Raw genomic sequence first — 25214 nt, 5'->3', positions numbered from 1 at the left:
ATGAAATGCTGTAGGATTTACTTATATATCGGAGGAGTTCCCTAGACATTTAAGAGATGCAACTGAATACAATTAAAAGATCAGTTGTAGGCACAATTGGTGATAATTTGTTTGCTGCGCTTTGTGAGAGAAGTTTAGTGAACTTGAGGTCTTTTAGAAGATAGTAAACTACTGAACTGTATTACAAGAAAAAGCTTTACCATTTCAACCTACTAGAGATGCAACTATTCAGCTATCTTGGATCTTATGGTCTGTAAAACGAGAACAGAGAAACTATTAAGCCAAGGTTCACATCCAAGAATGGCATCATTTATGAACAACCTTTCTGGACCTAATTCGTTGATGAATTAAACCCCATGTAGTGTCATTGAAGTCAATGAGGTTATGCAGGGCATAAGTCAGTTGAGCAAATTAGCCCTCTATCCTGAAGCCAAGAAACCAAAGGAAAGAGAGATCCAATAAAACAGAGATGAAATGCTGATATTAGCTGAGTTCCACTGTTCTTGGTACAGTGCGTTCTTTGTATCTAGCAGTGAATATTTCATCCTTCCCAGGTGTAAAACCTTCCCAGCAGCACTGTAAAGCAGATTTATTATAAATGACAAAATTAATGATTTAGTTCTATTGTAATGTAGCTTCTGGGCTCCCAACAGGAACTTAAGCAGTTAGCAGACAACATCCATGATGGCTACAGTATGATCTCCAAATCAAGTCTTGATCTCTTCAGAAAAGTCTTGGGGATGGCTGCTTTTTTTTAACTTTAGCTGTCTCTCACCCATACAGATGTTAGAAGCTAGAACTTGTGGGTGTGGAGAGCTTTAGACATAGAAAACTGACAGAAATACCAGGACTATCTGTGCAAGAGTTGGAGTAAATCAGGCAAGGTGACTGCCTCAGTCACCATGAAGGCACTAGGAAACAAAATGGATTTGTTTGCATTTCGTGTATATGGGTAATATTAAGGGCTCCAAGAACCTACAATATTTCAGTGATTGTAGGTGTGCCTTGGATTAATGAAAAAAAAAAAAACATTTTCACTAGCAAGCATTCATAACAATGTATCATCTTCTGACAGATTTAACCCTTTTTATTTCTTTTTATTTCTAAGCCACTTTGATGTGAGACTAAGATTACTTTGTCTGAAATATGGGGTTTGCACCACACACAGAGAGCTCAGTCCTGGCCTGAGCCTTAAGGCAGTTTTATTATCTGTATAAAGAAATAATTTCCAAAGTCTACAGCTGGATTTTCAGCTTATGATAAGATCTCTGTGAGGTGACCTGTGCAGAATAACACATTTTGGCAGCATGGCTCACTTTTCGCTACAGATATCAAAAAACCTGAATTCTTTTACATCCTACTATGCAAACTGCAGCGATCACCTAAAGGATGAAAAACAGTTTGTAAGTAATCAGTAGAGAAAACTCTGCAGACAAACATGTAAGGGAAACTGTGTAAAGCATGTAACATGTGGCACTTGCTGCTGCTCTAGTATTTGTCCTTTTGCTTCTGGTCTAACTTCCTAGCAATGACAGAAATTGCAGGAGAGACTAACAGAGGACTGACATGATACTTGGCATGTGTGATGTTGGCCATTTTCTCCCTTTTTTTATTTTGCCAGGTGGTACTCCAGAACCACTCCAGATTTTCATTCCTCTAAATCATTTTGCTTCTGTTTACAATTTGTTTCTGGGAATGCTCTGAGGAGAGGAATGAAGGGAACAAGATACAGATTTGCCAGCTGCAGCATGTGATGCTGCAGTTAGATATTTCTTGGCGCTTGTGAGTTATTGCAGATGTGGGAACAAGTCCCACTAATCCACAGTCCTAATTTCAAGTGATAAAATATCACTATATAGCCAGTTTGCAAGTGTACTGAATTTTTCCTCAGTTTAGTTGGCAAAGTTCCGCTAAAAAAACAGAGTTCTGCTAGAGGGTCAGGTTTTGTTGAATAACAGATTTGATTTTGACAGAAATATTTACATTTTTCAATGACTAAAAGTCCATCCATCCAACCATCCATTTAGTTTTCTTGTTTTCAATAACTAAAAAGATGACAATTCAGTAATGTAAAATTTTTGATCAATTTTTTGGAAGTTTTATTGAAGGGTGTGTTTTTCAAGAAAGATGCAAAAGATCGCTGACTATTTCCAAGTAAAATTACCAAACTGTTGTGAAGAATTATCATCACCTCATCAAACAGGGTCTGGTGATTATTTTTTTTTAATTGTCTCTGTTGTTACTTTTTTTAAAACTAACTCCCTTTTTTCTCTTGTATTTGCTTTACATCTAACGTTATTACATTTCGTTTCAGCTGATGGGCTTCATCTATGCCTGTTATGTTGTGAAATGTATTACTGAAGAAGAGGACAGCTGTAAGTACTAAAGCTTTATTACATACAAAATGAATTCTTTTCTTTTAAATCAACCCACACACACACTATACTGACTTTTGCTGACTTCAACCTAAATGCTTTATTATACTGTAACCAGAACATGCTTTCTGTCCATCCTTCTGGATCTAAAGTTTGTGAATGCGTGAAAGACAAAGGAGTCATTAAATACAGCTTTAAAAATACATAGTCCTTTCTTTTAATTTTTTTTTTTTTGTCACAGCTTCAGACATAAAAAAAAAAATTAGAATCCCAACTTGTAAATACAAGCTTTGTTTTTATTTCCTTATCCCATGTTGTTATTAATTCTCTTCACAGTAATTGGTTACCACTGAAGCTATAGCTCTTCTATGTTGACTTGTGTGTTGGCTTGTAAAAGCACTTCTGGCCAAAAATAGCTTTAGTTCCTTGCAGGACCTTCATTTAGGAGAGGTGAAACTGTGATGCTCCTCTTTGCTCCTGCTACTCCCAGGGTACAATTACAAGGAGTGAAATGATTTCATATAGATGTACATTTGTGTTTCTTCTGTTTATTTATATCAATAGAAGCCTGTTGAATCAAATTTGCTCTTATTACATGCTATGAAGTCAAGCCATTTCATTTTTTCCTCTGTTCTAAACCTGATTTTTTAAAAAGGGCCACGGCAGCATTTCGGTATATCTTGGGATTCATACTAAAGCACTTTAGAAACAAGTATCAGAATTGCATGTAACTTTGATAAAATATACATGAATCCTAGAGAGAGGTCTTCAACAAGAAGCTGAAGGGTTTTTACTTGATTGAGAGCACTGCTAAGGCTGGTGGGGGTTCCTTTGTGTATTCTCCTGCATAGAAAATAGCTGCAACCCTATAATCTATTGGCAATACAGTGCCACTGTGAGCCGTCAAGGGGAGATATAATGCCGAAATCAAACCACACTTCAGAGGTCTTTCTGACTATGCTCATTTCAGTTGTCTTTGTGTTTCTGTGGAGTCAAGGAAGGTGTAAGAGTAAAAAGGGTTCGGAACAGGCATGTGGAGTAGGGGTATGTCACAAATAAATCTCGTCTTTTTAGGGAAAGACCCAGTCATATGTACTTTCCCCTACTTTCCCGTTAAGTGCATTCCCTAACTGCAGAGCTGGAGGATAGTGACTCCTTGCCCCCAAAATGAAATCCTGTTTAATACCATTTTGCCCTCTCTTCCATGTGCTTAAATTTTTTCACTCTTCTGTAATGCTTTAGGGAATGATATTAGTGAAAAAGCAAGGAAGGGACTTGGCTGACCAAACAAGCGCAGAAATCAGAGCACGTTTGAAAGGTTTCTCCCTTGGTCTGTAAAGCCACATTCCTGGCAGCGAAGTGCCATGGGCAGCATGGTATTGTTTTATGCTCACTGCAGCAGAAGCTTGCTGTTGTTCAGAAGACACAGATTGTCATGTCTTGAAACTTTTCTTGCTGTTGTCTTGCCTATTTTTGAGGCTTTTATTACTTTCTTAGTACATCTCAGACAGGCCTCTGCTTCTAGCAAAAGAGCCATCTTCCCTCCCTCTGAGATACCGGAGTGAATCCCCACTCAATGCAATAAAGCCAACACAAGCTCAGGCACTGCAGCATCACCTCTAGTGAAGCTTGGAAGCATGGCTGGGAAAAGAGAAAAAGGGAACTCCAATGGCTGGCTTGTCCCAACACTGTAGTAATACTCAGGTCAGAGTTGGCCTCTCAGAGTTTTGTAAACTCAAAGCAGCTTTAATTTCTACTGAAAGGTTGCATGTAGCAGAAAGTAAGAATTATTCTAATTCTCTCTCTGTTCAGCCATCCACTCTGACATGTGCCAAGCACTCTGTGGCAGCCAGCGGCTACAGTCCATACAAATACCCACTGCTCAGGTTTAATTTTGGATTCTTTTTTTCCATTTAGACCATTTTCTCACCTTTGCTCTCCCTTTTGACAACACACCCATATATCCTGCTCCTCTGAGGAATAATATATCCCTTATGAATGCCATGTTATTTACTGTTTATACTCCAGAGGAAGATGCCTAAGCATAACTTCCTCACTACATTCACAGGTGGGGTCGTCTCATGTAGACCAAGTGAGTAAGAAAAAGTAAAGCTTTCAGGAGAAGTGGAATATATCCCAGAGCCATTCCTAGAGCTTCCTGCATATGCAAGTCTTTGGTCTGAGATCACTTCAGGTCCCCTAGATTTGTTTCTCTTCCCATAGTCTCTTTTTCCACTTTTCCAGGTCCTCACCCCTGCATGCTGCTGTGGAGTAAGCTGTGTGTCACAAAGGGATGAAGACACCCCTCCTTGCCCACAGTGTACTTCCTCCCGCAGCTTTGATAGACATCTAGCATAGCAGAAAAAAATCTTTACTCTGCTACCCACCAACCCCTGCCTAGCATCTCTACCATACCTGGTAAGGAGCGTTTGGCAGCTGGTGTGCTGTTTAGCTCTGTGTGCTAAAGGTGTGTCAGCTGTGAAAGATCCTCTGGTAAAACCAGTCACCACAAAGCAACTCTCCCACAACGCTGCTCTGCTTTCCCAGCTACTGAAGTACTCTGTGAAGACTAACAGAGAGACTGCTATCTTCTTACCCACCTCTACATTCACAGACATCACAGGAGAAATCTAGATCTCTGGTTTTCAAGACAAGTCATGCCTGTAAAAATGTGATTCCTCACTGCCAGGGAGGACCATAAGGATGACCATATTGAGTCACACAAAGGGGCAGTTAGCTACAAGTCCTGTCTGATGGAACAGAAACACTAGTAAAAGCCTTTCTGATGAGAGAGCGCCAAAAGAAAAACCCTGTTGCTTTTCACAATGGGTGTGGTGAACACTCATACACTCAATTCCATTTCTTCTGCTTTACTAATGAGCCACAGCAGTCCAGAAGAGGAGCGAAAAAGGCAGAAATACTGAGCCTGGCAGGTGTGGGCAGCAAGGTATAAAACCAGAGAAAAAGTTATGCACCATCCAAGAGCCAAATGTGTCAATGTTCCATATTTTAACCATAGCAACATACCAACACCACTCTGGAGCAGAGAAGATGCTTCATCTTTTTTTGGCACTTAGCCTCAACTGTAGAAGCACGATCAAGTTCCTCTTAAATTGCTTCAGCTGAATTAGCTTTGCTCTCAGAGTAATTGAAACAAGCTGAAAGAAATACTATTTCTCCATTCCTTATGCAGATTTTAAGAGGACAAATGAGCAAGGGTAGAATTAAGCAAACATTTCACTAAGATTAACCTGCTCTAACCTCACTAAAGAATTAGAAATGGAACAATGCAGTGATCAAATCAGGGTCATAACTGGGCCTGAATCAGCAAGTCTAGAGGTTTTAATTACTCACACACCAAATAAATCCAGCAGCAAGCTCTCTAAGTCAAAGCTAAAGTCCACACTACCTTATCTGCTTTAGGTTTAATTCTGCATCAAGGATTAAAGAAGCTGCTTTCCCTCCTGATACTGTACCAAGCAGTGCTCTAACACTGGGGTGCACCAGTGCTGAACTGCAGCACCCATCTCCAAGGGTCGGACAAGAGTGGCTTTTCACCAGCTACTTCTCTTGGTGGTGGTTTGTTGCTCCTAAAGGGCACTTCTGCATCTTGTTCCCTGTGGCTGTGCAGGGAGGAGGAACTCTGAGGCTTGGAGCACTTTGGGTCCCTATCTGGGAGAGATGAGGGAGGACGAGTGCCTAGCAGGACTGCGATCAACTCAGTGCTCTCCTTTTCACTATTGCCACTGGTATGCCCAATCCATTGTCATTCTCATCTCATTATCATCATTAGCTGCAGCAATTAAAAATAAAATATGAAAACGTCAGCAACAGTCATTACTTGAAGGTATTCAATGGCTGTAAACTTATTGGAGCTCCTCATTTGTTTTCCAAAATCTTATGAGGCCCGCATTTTTCAAAGGCTGCACATTAGTTTTAATAACATTGAAATGTTCGTTTAATGTGCATTTCATCACTAGCAGTTTGGTTCCCTGCTGTATGCTGTTACTGCCAAACTAAAATAAGATTCAGTGTATTTTTGAAAATGTTTATAAATATACAAGTATTTTGTGGAAAATCCTGAAATGTTGACAATACAGCAGCATCGTAGAATCATAGAATAGTTAGTGTTGGAAAGGACCTCCAGATCATCTAGTTCCAACCCCCCTGCCATGGGCAGGGACACTTCACACTAAACCATGCCACCCAAGGCTCTGTCCAATCTGGCCTTGAACACCGCCAGGGATGGAGCACTCACAACTTCCCTGAGCAACCCATTCCAGTGCCTCACCACCCTTACAGTAAACAACTTCCTCCTTACATCCAATCTAAACTTCCTCTGTTTTAAGTTTTAACCCGTTACGCCTTGTCCTATCTCTGTAGTCCCTAATGAAGAGTCCCTCCCCAGCATCCTTATAGCCCCCCTTCAGATACTGGAAGGCTGCTATGAGGTCTCCATGCAGCTTCTCTTCTTCAGGCTGAACAGCCCAAACTTTCTCAACCTGTCTTCATACGCCTGGGGTTTTTTGTCTGTAAGCAATTAAAAAAGAAACCTGGATTACTGAAGTGGAATTTTGCACTCACCTTGCAGGTTCTGTTGAAGGAAAGGAGACTGGCTTGTTATTAGAAGGACAGCTGTGGCTGTTAGGGAACCCCAGACTAAAAAATATCACCAATGTGTCCCACAGTGAAATCCTAACCCAGAAGGCTCCCTTGTAAACCCAGACAGGAAGAAGAAACAATATTTACCCACTATATCACAATGGCAAGGCAATCAGAGGATAAATATGGCCTGTCTGACTGTTCCCTGAGTACCATAAAGTACAACTGTCTCATGCTAGCAAGGATCCAACTTGCACATACATGATCTTCTTTTCTCTTGGAATTGCTTCCAGGTAAACTGCAAAGCAAAAGACATTGCAAGGGGGTTAAGTAGAATTTTGCTGCGTATTCCCTTGAGCCCAGCTTTGGGGCATGTCTGGCACAGAAATAAAGTGCTGGATAAGCCTTTAAAACTATTTCGCACACACACACCTTCCACTACCACCACCACCACCACCACCACCCCCCCATAAAAACTTGAATTCAGGCTTCTATTTGAATTCCTGAAAATGTCTAGGGAAACAATATCTCAGATAGGGGATATCTACTGGTGAGCAGTACAGCATAGCAATTATGTGCCAATAAACTCAGTGCCAAACAACAATCCAGTCTTGAATCCTAGGCCTGACCTGGAAAGATGATGACAAAGATTTTCTTTTAATAGACAATATTGAATTCAAATAGATGTGAGAGATGTGAAATATTGACAGACATATGGGATAGGTAGAAAAGCCTTCTATTTTTAGCTCTGTTAGAGGCTGCCTTCTACTTTTGTTCAGGATATTTAACCTCTCCATATTCCCATTTCCTATATTTAAAATGGGAAATAATGACAGGGACAGTAACAGGCATGTTGCTTCATAACTTTTAGCTTCTGAGATGAAAGGCACTATTGAAGGCCAGAGTATGCTCAAGTATCACTTTATTTCTGTGCCAGATGCTTTTCACAATCTGCTTAGCAAGACCTTACAGAGAAATAATACCTTGGCTTCTATCCCTGCTAAAAAAAAACCTCTCTAAAGCAAAGACAAAGAGAAACCAGTAGCAAACACTCAGCTATTAATTCTGCTTCTTTATTCCCCTTCCCATTTTCTGGTGAATACGGCTGTAAATCCTGAGACTACCTGGGCAAGAGAAAGATGGGAAGGAATCAGAAACTAAGGCTGAGGGAGATGGCTGAAGATAACAGCAACCATTTTTCTGTAGTCAAGGCTGGACTTGAATGCATCTCTGGAAGCTGTCATCCTGGGAAGCCATCATCCTGGGAAGCCTGGCAGGTCTCTTCCTCCCAGCTGAAAGGTGACACCACAGCAACAGTGTAAGCTGCAGCCCTACTAATGCTGCATTACCTATTACACTTGTGTAATACAAGATAGGAGGTGGCAGGTCTATCCAGCCCCATACCCAATATCCAATCATGATGAACATCTGATGTTTACTTCCATATCTGCCATATTTGCCACATAGGCATATAAGAACACTGCAAGTTTGTAGTCCCTAGAAAATCCTGACAGTAATTTGTCATTCAAGGACTTCCTTAGCCAAAAGTGGTCTCCTTGTATTTTTTTTTTCCCACAATTTTTTTTTTCTTCTTTCTAAGTAAGTGGACATTTATAAGTGTCCACTTACATTTGAACCAAGAAAGTTTGTATCTAACAGCTTCCCAAGAGGAGTTCCAGCACCTCAGCTACACATTTGGTTAGTTTTGCACCTACTGTTGTGTAAAGTATCCTGAATCTTTCTCTGGAAAACACCAGCTATTCGATCTTCACTCTTTCCATGCTGCCACAGGTGGCATTCATCTCACACACCTACAGCTGCATGTAATTAGGCCTGCAGTTTAAAGTAACAATCGAGATTTCCACCACAGTCAATAGAAGCAGGGAGATAACTCCAAAGAGCAATTTGTACTATCTGTGGTAGACACCTCCTCACAACAGGGTGAATCACTGGTCTGACTTGTTTGGTTAATGCCAAGGGCAGTCTGCAGAGGCAACACAGCAGCAAATAGGAATAGAAACAAATCCAACCCAATATTTAAAACAGTTGTTCTCCAACTGATGAACAGGTCACTTATGAATGAGAATGAACATGCTACAAAAGCTGATGCTACAGCTTGTTTTTGTTCAGCTGCGTTCTCCAATTTACAGCCTGTGGCTAAATTAGAAGCTTTTTCCATTTACTTGTTTCGTTTAGTGCAGTGACTGCTATGTGAACTGAGTAAGCTAAAGGGAGGGAAATGGGATTCCTTTGGCTGTCAGGATGCTGATGAAAGCATGCAAGGAGAGAAACCTTTGAAATTCCATGGTACTGCCTCATGCTTGCCATCCTGAAGGGAGCTGCCTTAGAAAACTGCAGTATCACAAGGAACATTTAGGAAATTTCCTGAGATGCCTTTACAGCATCAACCATTTGCACATATCAATAGCTGGTTCCTGTGTCATTATTTCCAGTCATGTTCTGTCTTGGAGTGGACCTTTTGCAGAGCAGAAGGCTGGTGCTGTGTCTCATCCTCACCACTGCAGAGCACAGGCACTCTGCATCCCGCAAGGTGTGCTTGATTGCACGGGCTGAAGATATCTGACCTGCAGAGTGCAAGGCTGAAGTGCAGGAGGGAAACCCTATGGTGTGAAGATATGACAAGTGAAACCAGCTGCATTTGAGATGCAGATGGACCTGAGAAGTTCAAGGTGTCATAGGGCTTGGCAGACGTTACACACCCTGGTCTGTTATCATTTGGCACTGCACTGCAGAGACAGAAACAAACCTAAAGCTCCAAGGAGGTGCAGTTTGTTTAAATAATAGCAAGTAATTAGTCTGAAGACAAAATCAGTGATGGCATTTTATAATTACAATTAATTTAAAGGTTAATTTCCTTTGGTGCTAAAATCTTATTTAAAACATTTACCAGGAAAGGAAATTAGGATGCTCCTATCTAGATGCATAGAATGCTTCTGGGAATCCATGCCTATTATCACTAGAAAATTAGGTTAAACTCAAAGTGGGAATTTCAATTCATTTTAGTGTATAATAGATGGTGGTCAGGGCCTTGAGTCAGAAGGGTTGCTTAGGGTAGACTGTATGATTAGCATTTTCTTTGTTTGTAGGATTAATTGCAAATGTTTCCAACAAAGGGGCTGGGTTTATACATGAACAATCTTGACATGAAAAGAAAATTGGTTATGGATTGCTGCCTTCATAGCTAATGAAGTTGATGTTCAAGGAATGCCTAGGAGACAGGATGTGGTTTGAGGCAAATATATAAATAAAAACACACGGGGGAAAATGGTGGTGTTGCTGGCTCCATCTATGATAATTTCTCTTCTTCTTCACTGTCTTTGCTGCCACTCCCCTTGCATCCATCACTGCCTCCTGTGGGGATTGTCAACTGCAAGTTTAAAAAATGTCTAAATAATATAATGTAAATCTTGAAGGAAGTAATATTTCCATTTCAGCAGCTCATCACAATGGGATACTGCTTAATAAAATCGATGCATTGCAACAGCCAGGGAGATTTACTTACCTTGCATCACTTTTTCTTTTAACTATTCACCACACATTTTATCTTTTCAAGAAAGACATGCTGCAGAAGTGTTGGAAAAGATCTGCATATCTGACAGGGAATGAAAAGTTAATATCACTTTTATGAAGAAGGATATATTTCATACCGACACATTCTGAAGATATTACTTGTCTTGTCATGAATTAATTGTTTCAGGAGAAGAACACAAAGTCCGGATCATGAAACAGTGTCTCACACAGTTGCTTCAAAACACTAGCAGAAATGAGGTAGTAACTAGTGATGATGGTTCTGACAACAAAAGCTGCAGATGATTTGAAGAAACGTCTAGGTTGTTGCTGCAGCTAAAGAGGACATGGTCTTGCTGGCCACAGAAATGTTTTGACATTTAAAAATAAACAAAACTCATACTCAAAATCAGGAAAAATTAGCAAAACCTGACAATCTTCACAAGCTGAAAATTGCATGGGAAATGGTTTCAAGCAGACTGTTATGTTTTGTTTTGATGGTGGTGAAAGACTCCATTTCAGTGCCAGTGTTTACTGCTACTTCACACTGAATAGAGGGCAGGCTTTGTAAGCAGGCCCTCCAGCCTTGTGCCTGTGGGAACATTTCTCCCTTTGCCCCATCAGAGGAAGGGCAGCTTGGACCCCATCAAGCACCAGCAGAGGAGCAGCCCACAAGTGCCCATGCAGGGCTGCTAGCCACATTCCCCACCCCAGTTTCGCAGCCTCTGAGGGCAGCTGGTTGCCTCCTTGAGGGCTGAGCCAAAATGAGCTGGTGGAACACTACAAGTCCTGGCCAGTCAAGCTCAGTCCAGACTGATTTCAGCAACATCTCGGAGAGAATCTGTGATGAGCTGCTGCAGGTGGAATAGACTCATTAACCATTTCCAGCGACCCTGAGAAGGACACCTGCCCACAGCCATAGTGTCTTCCCCACTGGGACAGTCAACGTGAGTTCCTTGTGGTTTCCTACATGCCTGGAACACAGCTTTGTACTAAATTATTCTTAACAGCATGTCTTCTGTTAAAGTTTTCTTTGTTACTTTTCTTTCAAATAGGTCTTCATTAGCACTGGATTGTTAACTTTCATAGATTTGAGCCTTAATTCTCCACTTTGTTGCACCTACTAATGACTTTTTCTAATTTATTAGTGTGATGGCCACACTTGGAGGCCAGTGCCCCAGGCGTTTTCTTTTTCCTCCTTTTTATTTTTTTCTTCTCTTTATTGCTTGCCCATAGCAATGATCTGGCTAAGAACAATTTTTCCTAATGATTCATTTGATAACTTCTATGATAATTCAGTCTACCACATATTTTCTTTAATTCTTAGAAGGATTTGTCCATCAAAAATATTGCAGGGCTAATTTTTTTTTCTTTTTCTGGCTCAGTATTCAAGATGAAAACTTGAAAGCAAATGGCTATTACCCAGCAGTGTCCAGGTCTGTCCAGTTTAGACAAATAATATATTCTTCAGACTGCTAATGTTCTCATGGCTGACTGGAGGTCTTTTACAGACCCTTTACTGAGCATTGGACAAGCCCCAGTACAAGCTTGGACAGGGGTCAAGAGGCAGCTTACCTGATGGCAACCTTTTTTCCAGGTCTATAAGTTTGACAAATGGCTTGCTGTGTTTATCATATATAAAAGGAAGTGCTGATTATTTCAATCCCATATTTGTCATTGCTGCAGCTATGCTCTAGCCATTTCCTCCTGGCCTCTGGCTCTTACTCTTGCCTGCCCTAGCCCTGGTCCCTGTTTCTTTCTTCAGCTGCTAAAGCCTTGCTTATGCTTCTCAGCCCTTGCTTGGTTACTCCTGGTTGCTTTCATCATTGCTCCTTTCTGCTCAGCCATGACCCTAGTTGACCTGGTTTCTGCTGTCTGCCAGCCCTGCCTTGCTGACGGCACTGCTCCAGAGCATTGTCTTCCTCATGTCCTGCCCTAAGGTTTTGCCACTGAGCAGATTCTTTCTCCAACTGGGAATACAACCAGAAGCTGGTCTTAAATTGAATGCAATATATGCATCCCTGCTTGGTCTAATTAGAGGGAGTAACAGACTGATATCCTTTTCAATACCTCTGAATGGGTAGTGACACCAGGTGATGTTTATCAGTTTTCACAAACCTGCACACTTCCTCAGTCCTACCTCTTGACTCAGAAGGGCTGATCAAAGAATTAGCCAGGGTACCAGCAGCAACAAAGACAGAAGAGCCTGTAGGCCCTTATCCAACAAAAATCATAATAGGAGGAGAAGCAGCTGGAGGAAAAGCCCCTCTAAAGCAAAAAATCACAGAATAATTTTGACTATTATAACAGTAAGCAGCATAGAAATAGTGGCAGTGCGACAGAATCTGAGCTGAGAACCTCCACCAAACTTTGTGTAGGGATTTCCCTTTGCTGCTCCTATGGCCATTATAGGGCTCAGAAATCCATGAGGTTATGGTTTAAAAATCTGAGGGTTTGGGTTCAGCTTGCAAATGGACGAGCTCAGAGAACTTAGAGGCCATTACTGACTATTTGGCAGAAATGCAGTTCATTGCACTGCAAGAATCAGACTGGGTGTCCAAACCTTACACCATTTCTGAGCCCTCCTGTGCAATAGGGAGGGCATAGCCTCACATACTGACAGATGCCATCCTTCCACCTGCTTCCCAGACGCTTGGCTCTGTCAGGTTTTACAAATCTACTAAATCACTGTGCACTCAGCACAAAGAGCGATAACATTTGATTATCATTGTAAACAAACCTTATTGCTATTGTAGTCAAGCAAACCTCCTTCTGTGTGCTATATTGTGGAATAACCACCAGGCCGAGCTCACAGCATAAAAAGGCAACAGCACTAAAGTGTTTGGAAGTGCCTTCACCAAACAGCGAGGTGGGTAGCAGCATTCTGGTAAAGCTGCAAGACCAAGGGTGTTCTCATATGTTCTTTTATATTATTTTCCCACATGTCATTTCCAAAGTTATTAAAACCAATCCTAATTTTACTCACTCCATTTTTTTCTCAGTTTGGCTAGTGTTTCACTGTCAGCATTTCTGCATAGCTCTGTCCTGTCTTACATACTCACTTCTGCACCAACAGTGCCTCCTGTGCTGTTATTAGGTGTTTGCCATCAGTTTGTTTGCCATTTCTTCTGTCTCCCAGCTACACGAGCAGTGGGGTGTCTTGCTGCATTGGTGAAGTTTAATCACACCACTTCTGAGGCCTGAGTTCAGGGGGCCAGAGCCAGACCTCACATGTCAGATGGAGCCCATGTACGCCATGTGTTCTCTCTCTTCTATACCACATGGGAAATATTTTCAGTCATGACATCAAGAAGCATTCATGTGCACATGCACGTACACTTCCCTGGTCATTAGCACTTTTTAAACGGTACCATCTTTATCATGCGTAATTGTAAATTTTTAATATTGTTTTAGTGCTTTAGATTCATGAATGTATTTAAGGACTACTGTGATGCCAAGCACTGCACGAACATGAACACCAGCCCTGTTTCTTGGGCCTTTCAATCTAACAGTTAGACAACAGGCAGTTGGTAATTGGTGGGTACAGGCAGAAAGTGAGCACAAAGAAACTATGAGCAAATATTATTCACTGTGGTAGACAGGAGTATAAGGGCATTGGCAACCTGATTACTGCCAAAAGAACAAAGAAGAGTTTAAGGAAAATAATGAGGACTATTTGTGAATGCATTCTCACAACGGGAGAAAATGTTTGGAAATTTTACAAGTGTGGAGGTCAGGCTGGCAGCATGGGGTCAGAATTTAGCTTTTAGAACTGTAAGGAGGAGAGATTGGTGTGGACTGTCTACGAAAGGCTTTAAATGTAGAAAGACTTAGCTTCTACTTGATATAATATAGAAGTTAAATCAGCGGCAGGATTCAGAGAAGATGAATCCTGCAGCTTTTGTGTCCTTAATTCCACATTTGGTGAGTTTAAAAAAAAAAAAAAAAGGAGCAATTATGGTGTTTGACACTGAGAGCCATGAGTAAATGTTGTAGCTGTGTCAACAGACAGAAAAGTCATCTTCTTCAATATGCAAAAATAAGCTTTGGAAATTAAACTGTGCACAGCCCAAACCAAAGTTGACATCTAACCTTGAGTGACAGCTTGAGAATACAAGTGCCATCATTCACCATGAGAGGTAGCAAAGAAGGTTAGGGAGAAGTGGCAAAGGTACAAGTTTTAGTCATGCTGGCCTGGAACTGATGTTTAATTATCCACAGGTAAATATCACAGAGAGAAGCTGAGATTTCAGTTTGTATAGAAGGAACAGAATGAGCACAAGCCAGGTAATCTGTGACACCCCAGAGAGCCGGCGATGACAGGACTTCCATTTGCGAGTACAATTACCCAGTTTACAGGAGGTGGAGAAAAATTAAAGGCTTAATGTTACTGCTCATGAGACTCTGGCAGCATCCTGGAGGAAGAATCAGCGAGAAAGGTGATGAATGATGTGAGAAGGAAGGTGAGCACCTGCAGAGGAGACAGCAGAGGCGAGCGAGGCAAAGGTTTCGGGAAAAAGAGAGCAGTGGCTGTATGAAAGGTGGTTGGATGACTACAGAGAGGGCTGTGTGCACTGGGCTACCAATACCCCAATTTGCATAGGAAGTGGTAATCTGACTGTAGTTCCAGCTGCATGCAAGGGACAGAACACAAGATGGGAGAAAATCGTCTACAGAGATGGAGGACAGTAGCTCCTGAAAGTGTTTGCAACCTCTCAGGCGAGAGAGAGAGAGAGAGGGACTGGGACAAGAAGGGGTAAGGGTGGGGATGATTTTTTTATTAAAGGAATTTATGTGTATTTGTATTGGGAAGGAATTGCAAAAAAGCAATCAAGAGAGTCTGTCACTGGGACAAGCAGAAGTTTTATGGAACAAAATTCCTGTAACTGTAGTAAGAGAGAAGGGGAAATGAATGGCAAAAGGAGTGAAAAAGGTTGGCAAACTGAAGAAAGGAGGACTAAATTATCAGTTTGCTCGTAGAAGAAATGGAAGAGATGGAGTGCAGAGAAACAGCTGGAGATGGGAGGAGGGAAGTGGATGAGGAGGTGATGGGGTTGTCTGGGATGGAACTAATAAAATTGGAGGAGCCAATCTACTTCATCAAGCAGATGGACAAATAAGGGAGGAGAGAGGAATCAGTGAGAAAAATCACCCTGTTTACTATCAAATGAGGAATTGCCAAATAAAAAATGAGAAATTTGGTAGAAACTGCTACAAAAGACATTTTTACTTTTAAAGAAGGAGCCTCAGGCAGGAAGCAGATGTGGTGATGAAGGCAGGGTTGAGTGCTGGCAGTAGATTCACCATTGTGAGAGGCAGGGCCTCATGCATCTGAAATAGAGATAAGCTAGTCAGCAAAACAAACAATAGTAGCAAAGAAACAAAGGAGAGGGTCTGAAAGAAGTCAAGAAGGCATCCATGCTGCGGGTCACAGGTTGGCCAAATACATGGCTATTTCCCAACCATTCTCTTTCTTTTCCTTTACAGATAAAACCACTCATCCTTCTTACCCTTCCTAAACTTGATATGCTTTCATATTTAGCCTGTCTACTTACATATCTTGCATGTCTTCTAAAACGCAAGGACAGACAGTGTCAGTCACATTTCTATACATATATGCCCTAAATGACTCCTTGGGTCAGATCCTAAGCTAATGTAGATTATCATTGCTTCAGTGAAGTCGCTGAAGCTATAAATGTATATATTAGCTGAGAATCTGAATCTTTGTGCTTCTGTATTTGTATCTTACAGAGGAAAATTTCTGTAAGTAGAATAGTGTATAGTCTTCTGGTTTCTATTCAGTACCTTTCCTTTTGGTTTCTACAGTAAGATGTTACTGCTTTTATTCTGCACTGTTTCTTTTCTCTTTGTCCATCTGTTGATTTCATCAGCTTCAGTGCATCTCACTGCCCATTTTCTAGAAAATCCCTTCTCCCATATGCTAATGAGATCCTTTTTGTACATCCCAGTTTAATGGTCCCTCTGCACACCACAAACTTCCAGAAATGAAAAATGATAAACCCATTTATGCTTCTCATTCTGTCCTTATATACACCAGAGACAGTAGGGACTGTGACTATGAGCAGAGGCTGAAACTTCACATCACTGTGGGTGCTTAGTAATGTCTCTATTTTGACCCATACCTCCAGTCTGTGTCAAAGTTGTAACCACAATCATATGGCTGACAAGCCCCTTAACACTAGCAAAGGAAGAAAATACTCCAGATAGATTTCTGTAATGCATTTTACAGATAAATAATACTGCTAGTATCATATTCAAGTCCAGCTCAGAAAAAAAGCATCTCAGCACCTAATATTTCAAAGGTGTATTTGGTTTGCGTGGCCAGGTTTTGGTAGCAGGGGTGGGCTATAGGAGTGGCTTCTGTTAATAAGCTTCCCGTGTGTCCAGTAGAGCCAGTGACAGCCGGCTCTAAGACAGACACACCACTGGTCAAGGCTGAGGCCCTGTCCTTATCTTGACCCACAAACCTTTTGTTATATTCTGTTCCCTGTCCAGCTGAGGAGGGGAGTGACAGAGTGGGCGCCTGGCATCCAGCCAGGGTCAACTCACCACAAAAGGAATGGGATTCTGTGTTTATTTGTACTTGCACGTGTGCTTTTACTAAAGCAAAACACGACAAAAGAGCCACTTCTGATAACCGTGACATGTAAGATGAATGTAAAATAGAATAGTCAAAAATGTGTTTGATGGATGAGGTTAAGGATGGAAGCCTCTGCAGTGATTCAACTAATGAGCCTTGTTTTATTCATCTCGTGTTACTGCTGCCAGGAATGTATCAGTCGTACGACACTTTCAGTGACCTTTCAGGCACAGCCAGCATAAAATGCCTGCAGAAAGGGCAGCATTTTTCATGCTTGAAGACACTAACTCCTGAGTCCATGGGGAGCTTTTAGCACAGTCTGGACACCACAGGCTTTGCAGTGATGGGAAACTGCCACCATCCAGAAACCTTGCTACAAAGAAATTACTGAAATCTTTTTGTGTTGGAGTTCACTTTCTATTACCTACATTTACCTACCTTGCAAAGTTTGTTGTTGCATGTAAGAAGCCATTGTATGCCTACAACAAGGTCACAGTAGTACTTTCTGCCCTAACATCATTTGGTTACACACATGGGAAGTTCTATAGTCAGGTGAACACAGAAATGTCTCTACAAGCTTGCCTTGTTTGCTCTTGACAATCTGACTTGTTAACAGTCTATGTTTACTCTGTGCAACAGGGCAAAGACACAAATCACACAGAGATATTCAACATGCATCTTTCATGCCCACACAAACTCCTTTTACTCGAAGAAATCTTTCTCTTAACACACTGGTTTAGCTTTCTGAAAACAACCCTAAAATCATCCTTAAGACCTTTTGTCCTGTGGCTGCAAAACAGGGTGTCTGTGCTTGCAGCCTTCTAATAATGGTTTAGTGATTGCTTGAAGGGTCTTAGTAAGTGCACAGGAAATGCAAAGCTGGACGAATGCATATGAGCAACATCCATAATGTGACATGATTGACACCAGTGAGACACTCAGTCCAGCACAGGTATTTTCTGACTTGTAGTGTTAGAGGTGAAGAATGACAAAAAACCGAAAAACTGAAAACAGAGAACAACAAACCTTAGCTACAGCAAAAACGTCTATTCTCTTTGCTGCAGTCTTTGTATTTGAATAAAATGGGTTTGTTTCCTTCCAGCCTAGCTCTTCAATCATCAATATTCCTACAGTGAATTCTTTGTTCTGTGCCTGTAAACTTAGAATGCTTCCAAAGACATAACCACATTGTAATAAAGTTATTCTGATGGCTACAAACAATAAGTAGGAACCAAGAAATGGCATTTCTCTTGATTTTAGCAAGATTTTAACCCCATGAAAGGTTTGTGAGCAAGCCAGGGAAATACTGTCCAGATGCAGTCCTCATAGGTTGTGTGCAGAATTGTTTAAAACTCTATTTGAAAACTAGTTATCAACCAGTCAGCATGACATTTCAGATGGGATCCCACTAGGACCTTGGCTAGAGAAAGAATTCTTTTCATTATTTTTGTTAACAGCAAGGATGATCAAGGACAGAATATTTGTAAAAATTTCAAATGAAACAAGACTGGGGGTGGTATGAGCACTTGTGAAGATAGAAGTAAAAATGATCTTGAGAAGTGGCTTGAAGTCAAGAAGATGAAATTCAGTACAGACAAGTGCAAAAGAGCTCCTGTGGAGAAGAATCAATCAAGTGTCTTCAGATAAAATATGGACTACTTGGCTAGACTACAGTTAGTGTAAAAACGTAAAAATAAAGATCTGGTTATTAAGCATTTGTATGATGCTGTTGAAGAGGAGAAATTAAAAAAAAAATAAAAGGCAGAAAACCCATCATGTCAGTTCAAGTAATGTGCAGAAGACCTACATGGCAGTTGTTCCAATCAGTCCTGATTTATGCACCCCACTATAAGAAAAACAAGTAAACTGAAGAAGGCTTGGAAATGTAGAGGCTTGAAAACATGCACTGTGAGAAAAATTTGAAAGAATTACATATGCATAAATCTGAAAAAGATGGATAGCATGAAAATACTTTTTGAAAATGCTTAAAAGTAGTTGTAAAAAACCTCTTCATTTGTCTTTATATCCATGGTGACAAAAGGCCAAAATGTAGAAAGTAGTTAATTTGCAGGAAATTACATTTAAATTAGACATTAGGAAGTTAGGCTCAGGGAAAGGCACCACAGAGAGACTATAGAACCTTCTTCATTAGAGATGTCAGGAATTAATTTAGTAACACATCATTCTGGGATAGGAGTATATGTAATGCTACCACAGAGCACAGAATGGGCAAAATTATTTCTGCAGGGGCCATTCGTGCCAGGGAAGAAGGTGGATGTTCAGCATGTCTGTGATTGCAATGCAGACATATTGTACCAGTCCAATCTACTGTTTTGGTAGCTCTTTGCTTGCAAAACACATGTTGGACAGAGGGGTACAAGAATTTGATTTTGTAACATGTCTGGAATGCCCGTGACTGCATGATAAATGTGATTAAGCATGACACATATTGAGGGGTACCTTAGGATAAAATAACCTCATAAATGCAACTTTTAAGGAATCCAACCACTGTGAAAGTTCTCAAACCAATAGTGATAAATTTACATATCATTATTTTTATGTGAATGTTACTGCATTTTAGGTCCAGAAGAAGCTATCCTCTGTCAAAGAACCTTTTCTGGATTTTTTGCTTTTAATGTACACAGAGCCAGTCTGTCAGTAACAGTGCCCTGACTTGTGAAAAATGCACTTACATATCTGAACTCTTTGGCCCTTTTCTATCAAAGTAAAGTCAAATTCACATCTGCTATGTAAGAGACAATATTTCAGGGATGAGAACTATCCGCAAATAACCTCCAAAAGCCAATAGTTGGGTCTCCCAATGCAAAGGAAGCAAAGGGTACACTTTCACCTGTGTAAAGAAAGTGTTATAGCAGAGAAACAGGGGTCTCAGGCTCAGATGAGATTGAATGGCCCTGGAAATTGTTTAAAATAAACATGAGAAGAGCATGGGGAACTGTCAGTGGTGTGAATTAATAAATAACTCCCACCCTACAACCTTCCTGCAGACCTTCAGCACCCTGAGAGAAAAGCTGGTTTCCTCACATGCGTGAAGCCTCATCTTTGAAGCTCAGATAAATTGTTCCAACCCTCTGTTCATGCATTTCAACCCAAATGTCAAAGCAGGGAATCAGAGAAACTTTTGTCTCTCAGAGGGAGTTGGATCAATGAGCTCTCTCCTCTACATCACTGAGCCAAGCATGACAGCAAGCCAGACAGAGTAATCACAGTCAGAAGCAATGCATTCATGCCAATTAATAAATGGGTTTCAGCATTTGTAATATACGAATAGCATGTTGGTTTGTACTCCAGTGAGGTGTTCTACTTGAAAAAAGAGGGATGTGTGGATATTTCTGATAGACAGAGGGCTGTTATAAACCCATCATTGCCTTTCAGTGATTTTAAAATTAATTTGATTTTAAAATTTAAAAAGTTACTTTGCCTTTCTCTACTCTTTTTACCCTTATTCTGAATCTCCACAATTAGCTGGTCTAATTTTAACAGATTAATAAATGGCCCATCAAAAAATAATTTGTGTGCTGGGTGGTTCTTGGATCATAGTGCCTATCACTTCTGAAAAGATGTTTCTAATGAAAGCAATTTTCCCCCTTTCAGTTGATTTCATAGGTGGATTTGACTCTTACGGCTATCAAGGTCCACAGAAGACATCTCATTTACAGCTACAGCCCATGTATATGTAAGTACTTAACTTCTGAGATATTCTGCAGAGTGGCAGGCTGATATTAAAGGATCATTATGCTGAAAGATGACGTGACTTAAAATTCAGAATAGGCAGAAGCCTTTTTGATAGACTGAATTCAAGCTACACTTAAGAACCAACATTACATTTCTGTTGAATTATAATGATTTCTTAGGGCAGGATATAATGTGTCACAGTTGTTTAAATAACATCCAGCTCTCACCTGATTTCACCCATTTTCATTCTACTCAAAGGCAATGGGAATTTGGTGTAGTAAAAAATAATCAGATCTGACAAAACTTGGTTGCAAAAAAGTGGGTTTTATTAAGATTTATCAAAATTTCAGCAACTTGCTAATTTAGTGAATGTATTTAGCGTTTGTCTTATCAGTGCATCTGTTCACTGAGGCACCTCTGTACCTCATTTCCAGTCTCCACATTAAAAAAAGAAAAAAAAAAGAAAAAAGAAAACTACAAATGTAACAACATCTGCCTTTTAAAACCAGTTAAAATAGTAAGCAGTATTTTACTTAACCAGTGAGTGACAACTCCATCCACTGCCTGGAATGTAGCTTGATATATTGGAGGATTAAATGGCTAATCAAATCTCAGCACATAGACACAACTGGAGTACATTCACACTAGACCTAACACCCAACCATAGACCAGTCCAGGAATAATAATCTCCAAATATTTCTTGTACTGATGCCAACTGCAATTCAGAACAGTCCTGACTGCCCAGATAAATCTTACCTTACTGCCACCGCCTTTTGAAATGTTCTTTATTTACCGTCACTGGCCTACATGGTAAAAGCACATCATGGAACAGCTCAGAAGGGGTCATCATTTACTTTGTTTTCTTTGTTTCTTTGTTTAATATCTCTTTGGAGGAAATGAGCTAAATACAGGCAAAAAATATCCATCCCAACATATACTTCCATTCACCTTCAAGTGTGTCTTCTGACTAGTGGAAGCAAGTCTGCTAATGGATTACTAGATTTTTGCATGGAAATGGCGTTTACTCCTTTATCGGTGTTACAATCAATTCTGTGGTAGTGTTTAGGATGGGGCCCTTTGGGTGCTTTGCTAGGAGCTTTCTAATAATCTCAAATTACAATAGTGCCTATCTCCAATGCCATCTTTACTTCAGCTTCCCATCTGTCTGTGCTCAAGTAAAGATTTTTCACCTGCACTTTTGGCACGGTGTTGTGCATTTAGAAAATGTTATTTCCTTCCTAGCATTATGTGCAGCTCATAGGTACTTAGAACAATTCTAATCCTATTTCTTTCTCAGTATAACATACTTTGTCATCAATATATGGAGCCCTCTAGCTGAGATATTATTCCATTCTCTTTATGTTCTCAGCGTTCCTTCCAGAACAGCAGATTGCATTTACTGACTGTCTTCGTACTGGCTGGAAAGAAAGCTAGACTTGTGGAGGAAAAAAAAAAAAAAGGCAATATTATAAAGCTTGCAGTTGGCACAAAGAGATACATGATTAATCCATGTAAACTGTGTGCTGCCTTATTTCAATGCTGCGTTCTCATGGGAGTATAGATGATTTCACTATCTTAACTGAGAGACAGAAATCAGTATGTGAGCTGATGTTTTGTCCAATCAACCCACAAAAGTATTGCTATGTCTCAGCCAAGTCAAACAAAGGCACTTCATGTTTCCTTCTGACTGTATAGTATTTGACAAGGTTCTCTAGAATTGCTATAGTCTGTCCTTAGGAGACTTTTACAGCATTTAGTAATACCTTTCTGTTATTTACAGCTGAAACACATTACACAGCAGGAACACATGCATATGTATTCACACTGCGGTTGTTCCGTAATGCAGGCAGGCCATTAGGTACTGGAGTGACAAATTCAAATTAATCAAGCCGTGGATTGATCTGCTTTGTAGCACTGTTTACAGCAATAGCACATACTGGAAATCAAAACACACTTATATGATAACAGCAGGCCATACTTGATGTTCTAAAGCTTTAGTTGCTGGGAGGAGGGGTTTGGTTCCCTAGAGATCTTTTTCACCAAAGAACTATTCAGGCTCCTACTGAATGCAACTTGTGGAGCTCTTTGTTTATGAGAGAAATAGGAGGTAGTTGCCATTAAATCATTTGGTTACTAACTATATATCTCTTACCATTGTTTCGGGTGTTGTAGTACCTATAGCTGAGCTAGGCATGCTACAAAGTGAAGGATAACATACGGCCTCAGCTTTGAAGAGCTTACCAAAACAATATCAGCTTCTAATGGTTGTACGGATTCTGTCAAAATGCAAATTTCAACTTGTATTTCAGTAATAAGCACAAAGAACCCCCCCATACATCTACCAGGCTGATTCATATACAGAACTATTACAAACTGAAGACATACAGAGTTGTGCAGTAGGTGTCAGTCATCACCCACATACTGCTTACTGATGTGAATTGATTTAGTGGATCGCAATGACAGAATTCCATCAACACAAACTTTTATTTCAGTTCAAGACAGACAGAGTTACATCCGAGTGATTTAAATCAATTTTAACTGGGTTATACATGCACTGTTTAATTATTATCCTGGAGGGATGCTGGGTTTAGAAATTGCAAACTATTAAGACACAGTGTTTTCACAGTATCACAATATCACAGTATGCTAGAGATTGGAAGGGATCTCAAAAGATCATCTAGTCCAATCCCCCTGCCGGAGCAGGAACACCTAGATGAGGTTACCAGTAACCAGTTTCCTCCTGTATGCTAGTTAGCACTTCATTTTGTTAATTTGGAGGTTATACTGAACCTACACAAACTTACATATGCAATTAAATAATTATACTGATCTACTCAGGCTCCTCATGTTTACATTTCTACTGTGTCAGTACTTTTTCTCTAAAGAATTACTACTTTTACTTTGTGATATCAATCAAGCTCTACTTATAAGAACATTCCAATTCCATTTAAATGCATACAGGACATTTTTGTGGAATTTCATGAGTTATGCAAAACTACCATAAATGAACAGAATACCCAAGGAAAAAAAAAATAAATCTTTATTTATGAAAAAGAAGCATTATCTGTAGATAGTGAATTGATGTGACTATCTTGGCTACTGTTTCCTTAAAATATTTAAAATTATTAGATTCAGGTTCACTTTATTTCTTTTCTCTGTATTTTAGGCTTTGAATTCCAATCACAACTCTCCACATTATCTCTCTCAATTTCACATTTAATTTAAATCAGGTTACTTTAAAGAGAAAACCATATTCAATTTAAAATTATGTTTTAAATAAAACACTGGTATTTGGGGGAAGAATTCTTGTAATGACATTTATGTTACAAATGGCTTTTTCTTACTATTTAAGCGCTAGCAGCGTGCTCCATGCTGTACAAGCCAAGAAGCCTAGACAGTCCCTTCAAAATGAATACGCTTTTTAAACAGAATGGGACAGAACTGGTGCTCGTGTACCTCCTTGCAGCGTGGCCACAGCTGATGTACTAAAAAGCAGCTTCCTGGTATTCGGTGTGAGAGATGTCAGTGCTCATTTCCAGACCACAGGACAAGAACACAATAAGATGGTGGAAATCAATTGTCAAGAGAAAATTCTGCTCTTGGAAGGTGACTGAGGAAGGTGACTAAGCACTCCAAAGCACTGATTCTGCTGCACATGAAAAAACACAGTTATAATTGTGGAACAAGACTGCACTGCATGATTACTGTTCTAAAAACAGTTGGAAGGAGGGAGGGATGGGAGAGAGATTTTTCTTTGCATTTTTCACAGTAAACTTGTTTGCCCAAAAAAAGAAGAAATGAAGCAAAGGAAAAAAAAAAGCATGCCTATCTGATGCTGATGCCTAATGCACTGGAGAAATTGCTCAAAAGCAGTTCATCCCTGAAGTGAAGCTTGCTTTCCTTATGTACCGTGCAGTCTGTGAATCTTTGCATTATATATATATGTATATATATACACACATATACTATGTATGCATAGAAACACACACACCTACATACACACAGACCCCTTTATATATATATGTGTTTGTAAATATATATATGCCCACTTACACGTATTCTGCTACACATTATTGGTAGGCATTGCTTTTCACTAAAAGTCACTTAACAATAGTTTCTGGCTAATGAAATCCTACCTTTCACCAAATGTGAGGAGCATTTCAGGTCAATAACTCGGGGACAGAGGGGTTTGGGTGGGGTTAATGTATTTGCTTTACTGCTTGGTCCCATCTTTTCTATGCATTATACTGGTCATGGTCTCTTAGTGTAAGATTGTGGGTATTTGTCTATATAATTGCACATACTGAATCATAGAATCATAGAATCAACTAGGTTGGAAAAGACCTTTAAGATCATGAAGTCCAGCCATTACCCCAGGACTGCCAAGTCCACCACTAAACCGTATCACTGAG

The 25214-nt window shown here is 40.2% G+C and overlaps 1 protein-coding gene across 2 annotated transcripts in view; it reads left to right on the top strand.

Annotated features, from left to right (window-relative positions):
- Window positions 1-21587, top strand: part of NKAIN2 (sodium/potassium transporting ATPase interacting 2) — a gene marked incomplete at its 5' end in the record, with an annotated part of 554970 nt that extends 533383 nt beyond the window's left edge. For both annotated transcript variants that reach the window (XM_080614923.1, XM_080614922.1), the window contains 2 exons: window positions 2315-2375; window positions 20722-21587. In XM_080614923.1, the coding sequence (XP_080471049.1) occupies window positions 2315-2375; window positions 20722-20807 (147 nt within the window). In that variant the 3' untranslated portion in view covers window positions 20808-21587. The remainder of the gene's footprint in view (window positions 1-2314; window positions 2376-20721) is intronic.
- Between the last annotated feature and the right edge of the window lie 3627 nt (window positions 21588-25214).

This window comes from Psittacula echo, assembly GCF_963264785.1.
Source record: "Psittacula echo genome assembly, chromosome: 4".
NCBI lineage: Eukaryota > Metazoa > Chordata > Aves > Psittaciformes > Psittacidae > Psittacula > Psittacula echo.
Note: the sequence above shows the minus strand (reverse complement) of the source record. Positions and strands in the feature narration are given on the sequence as shown.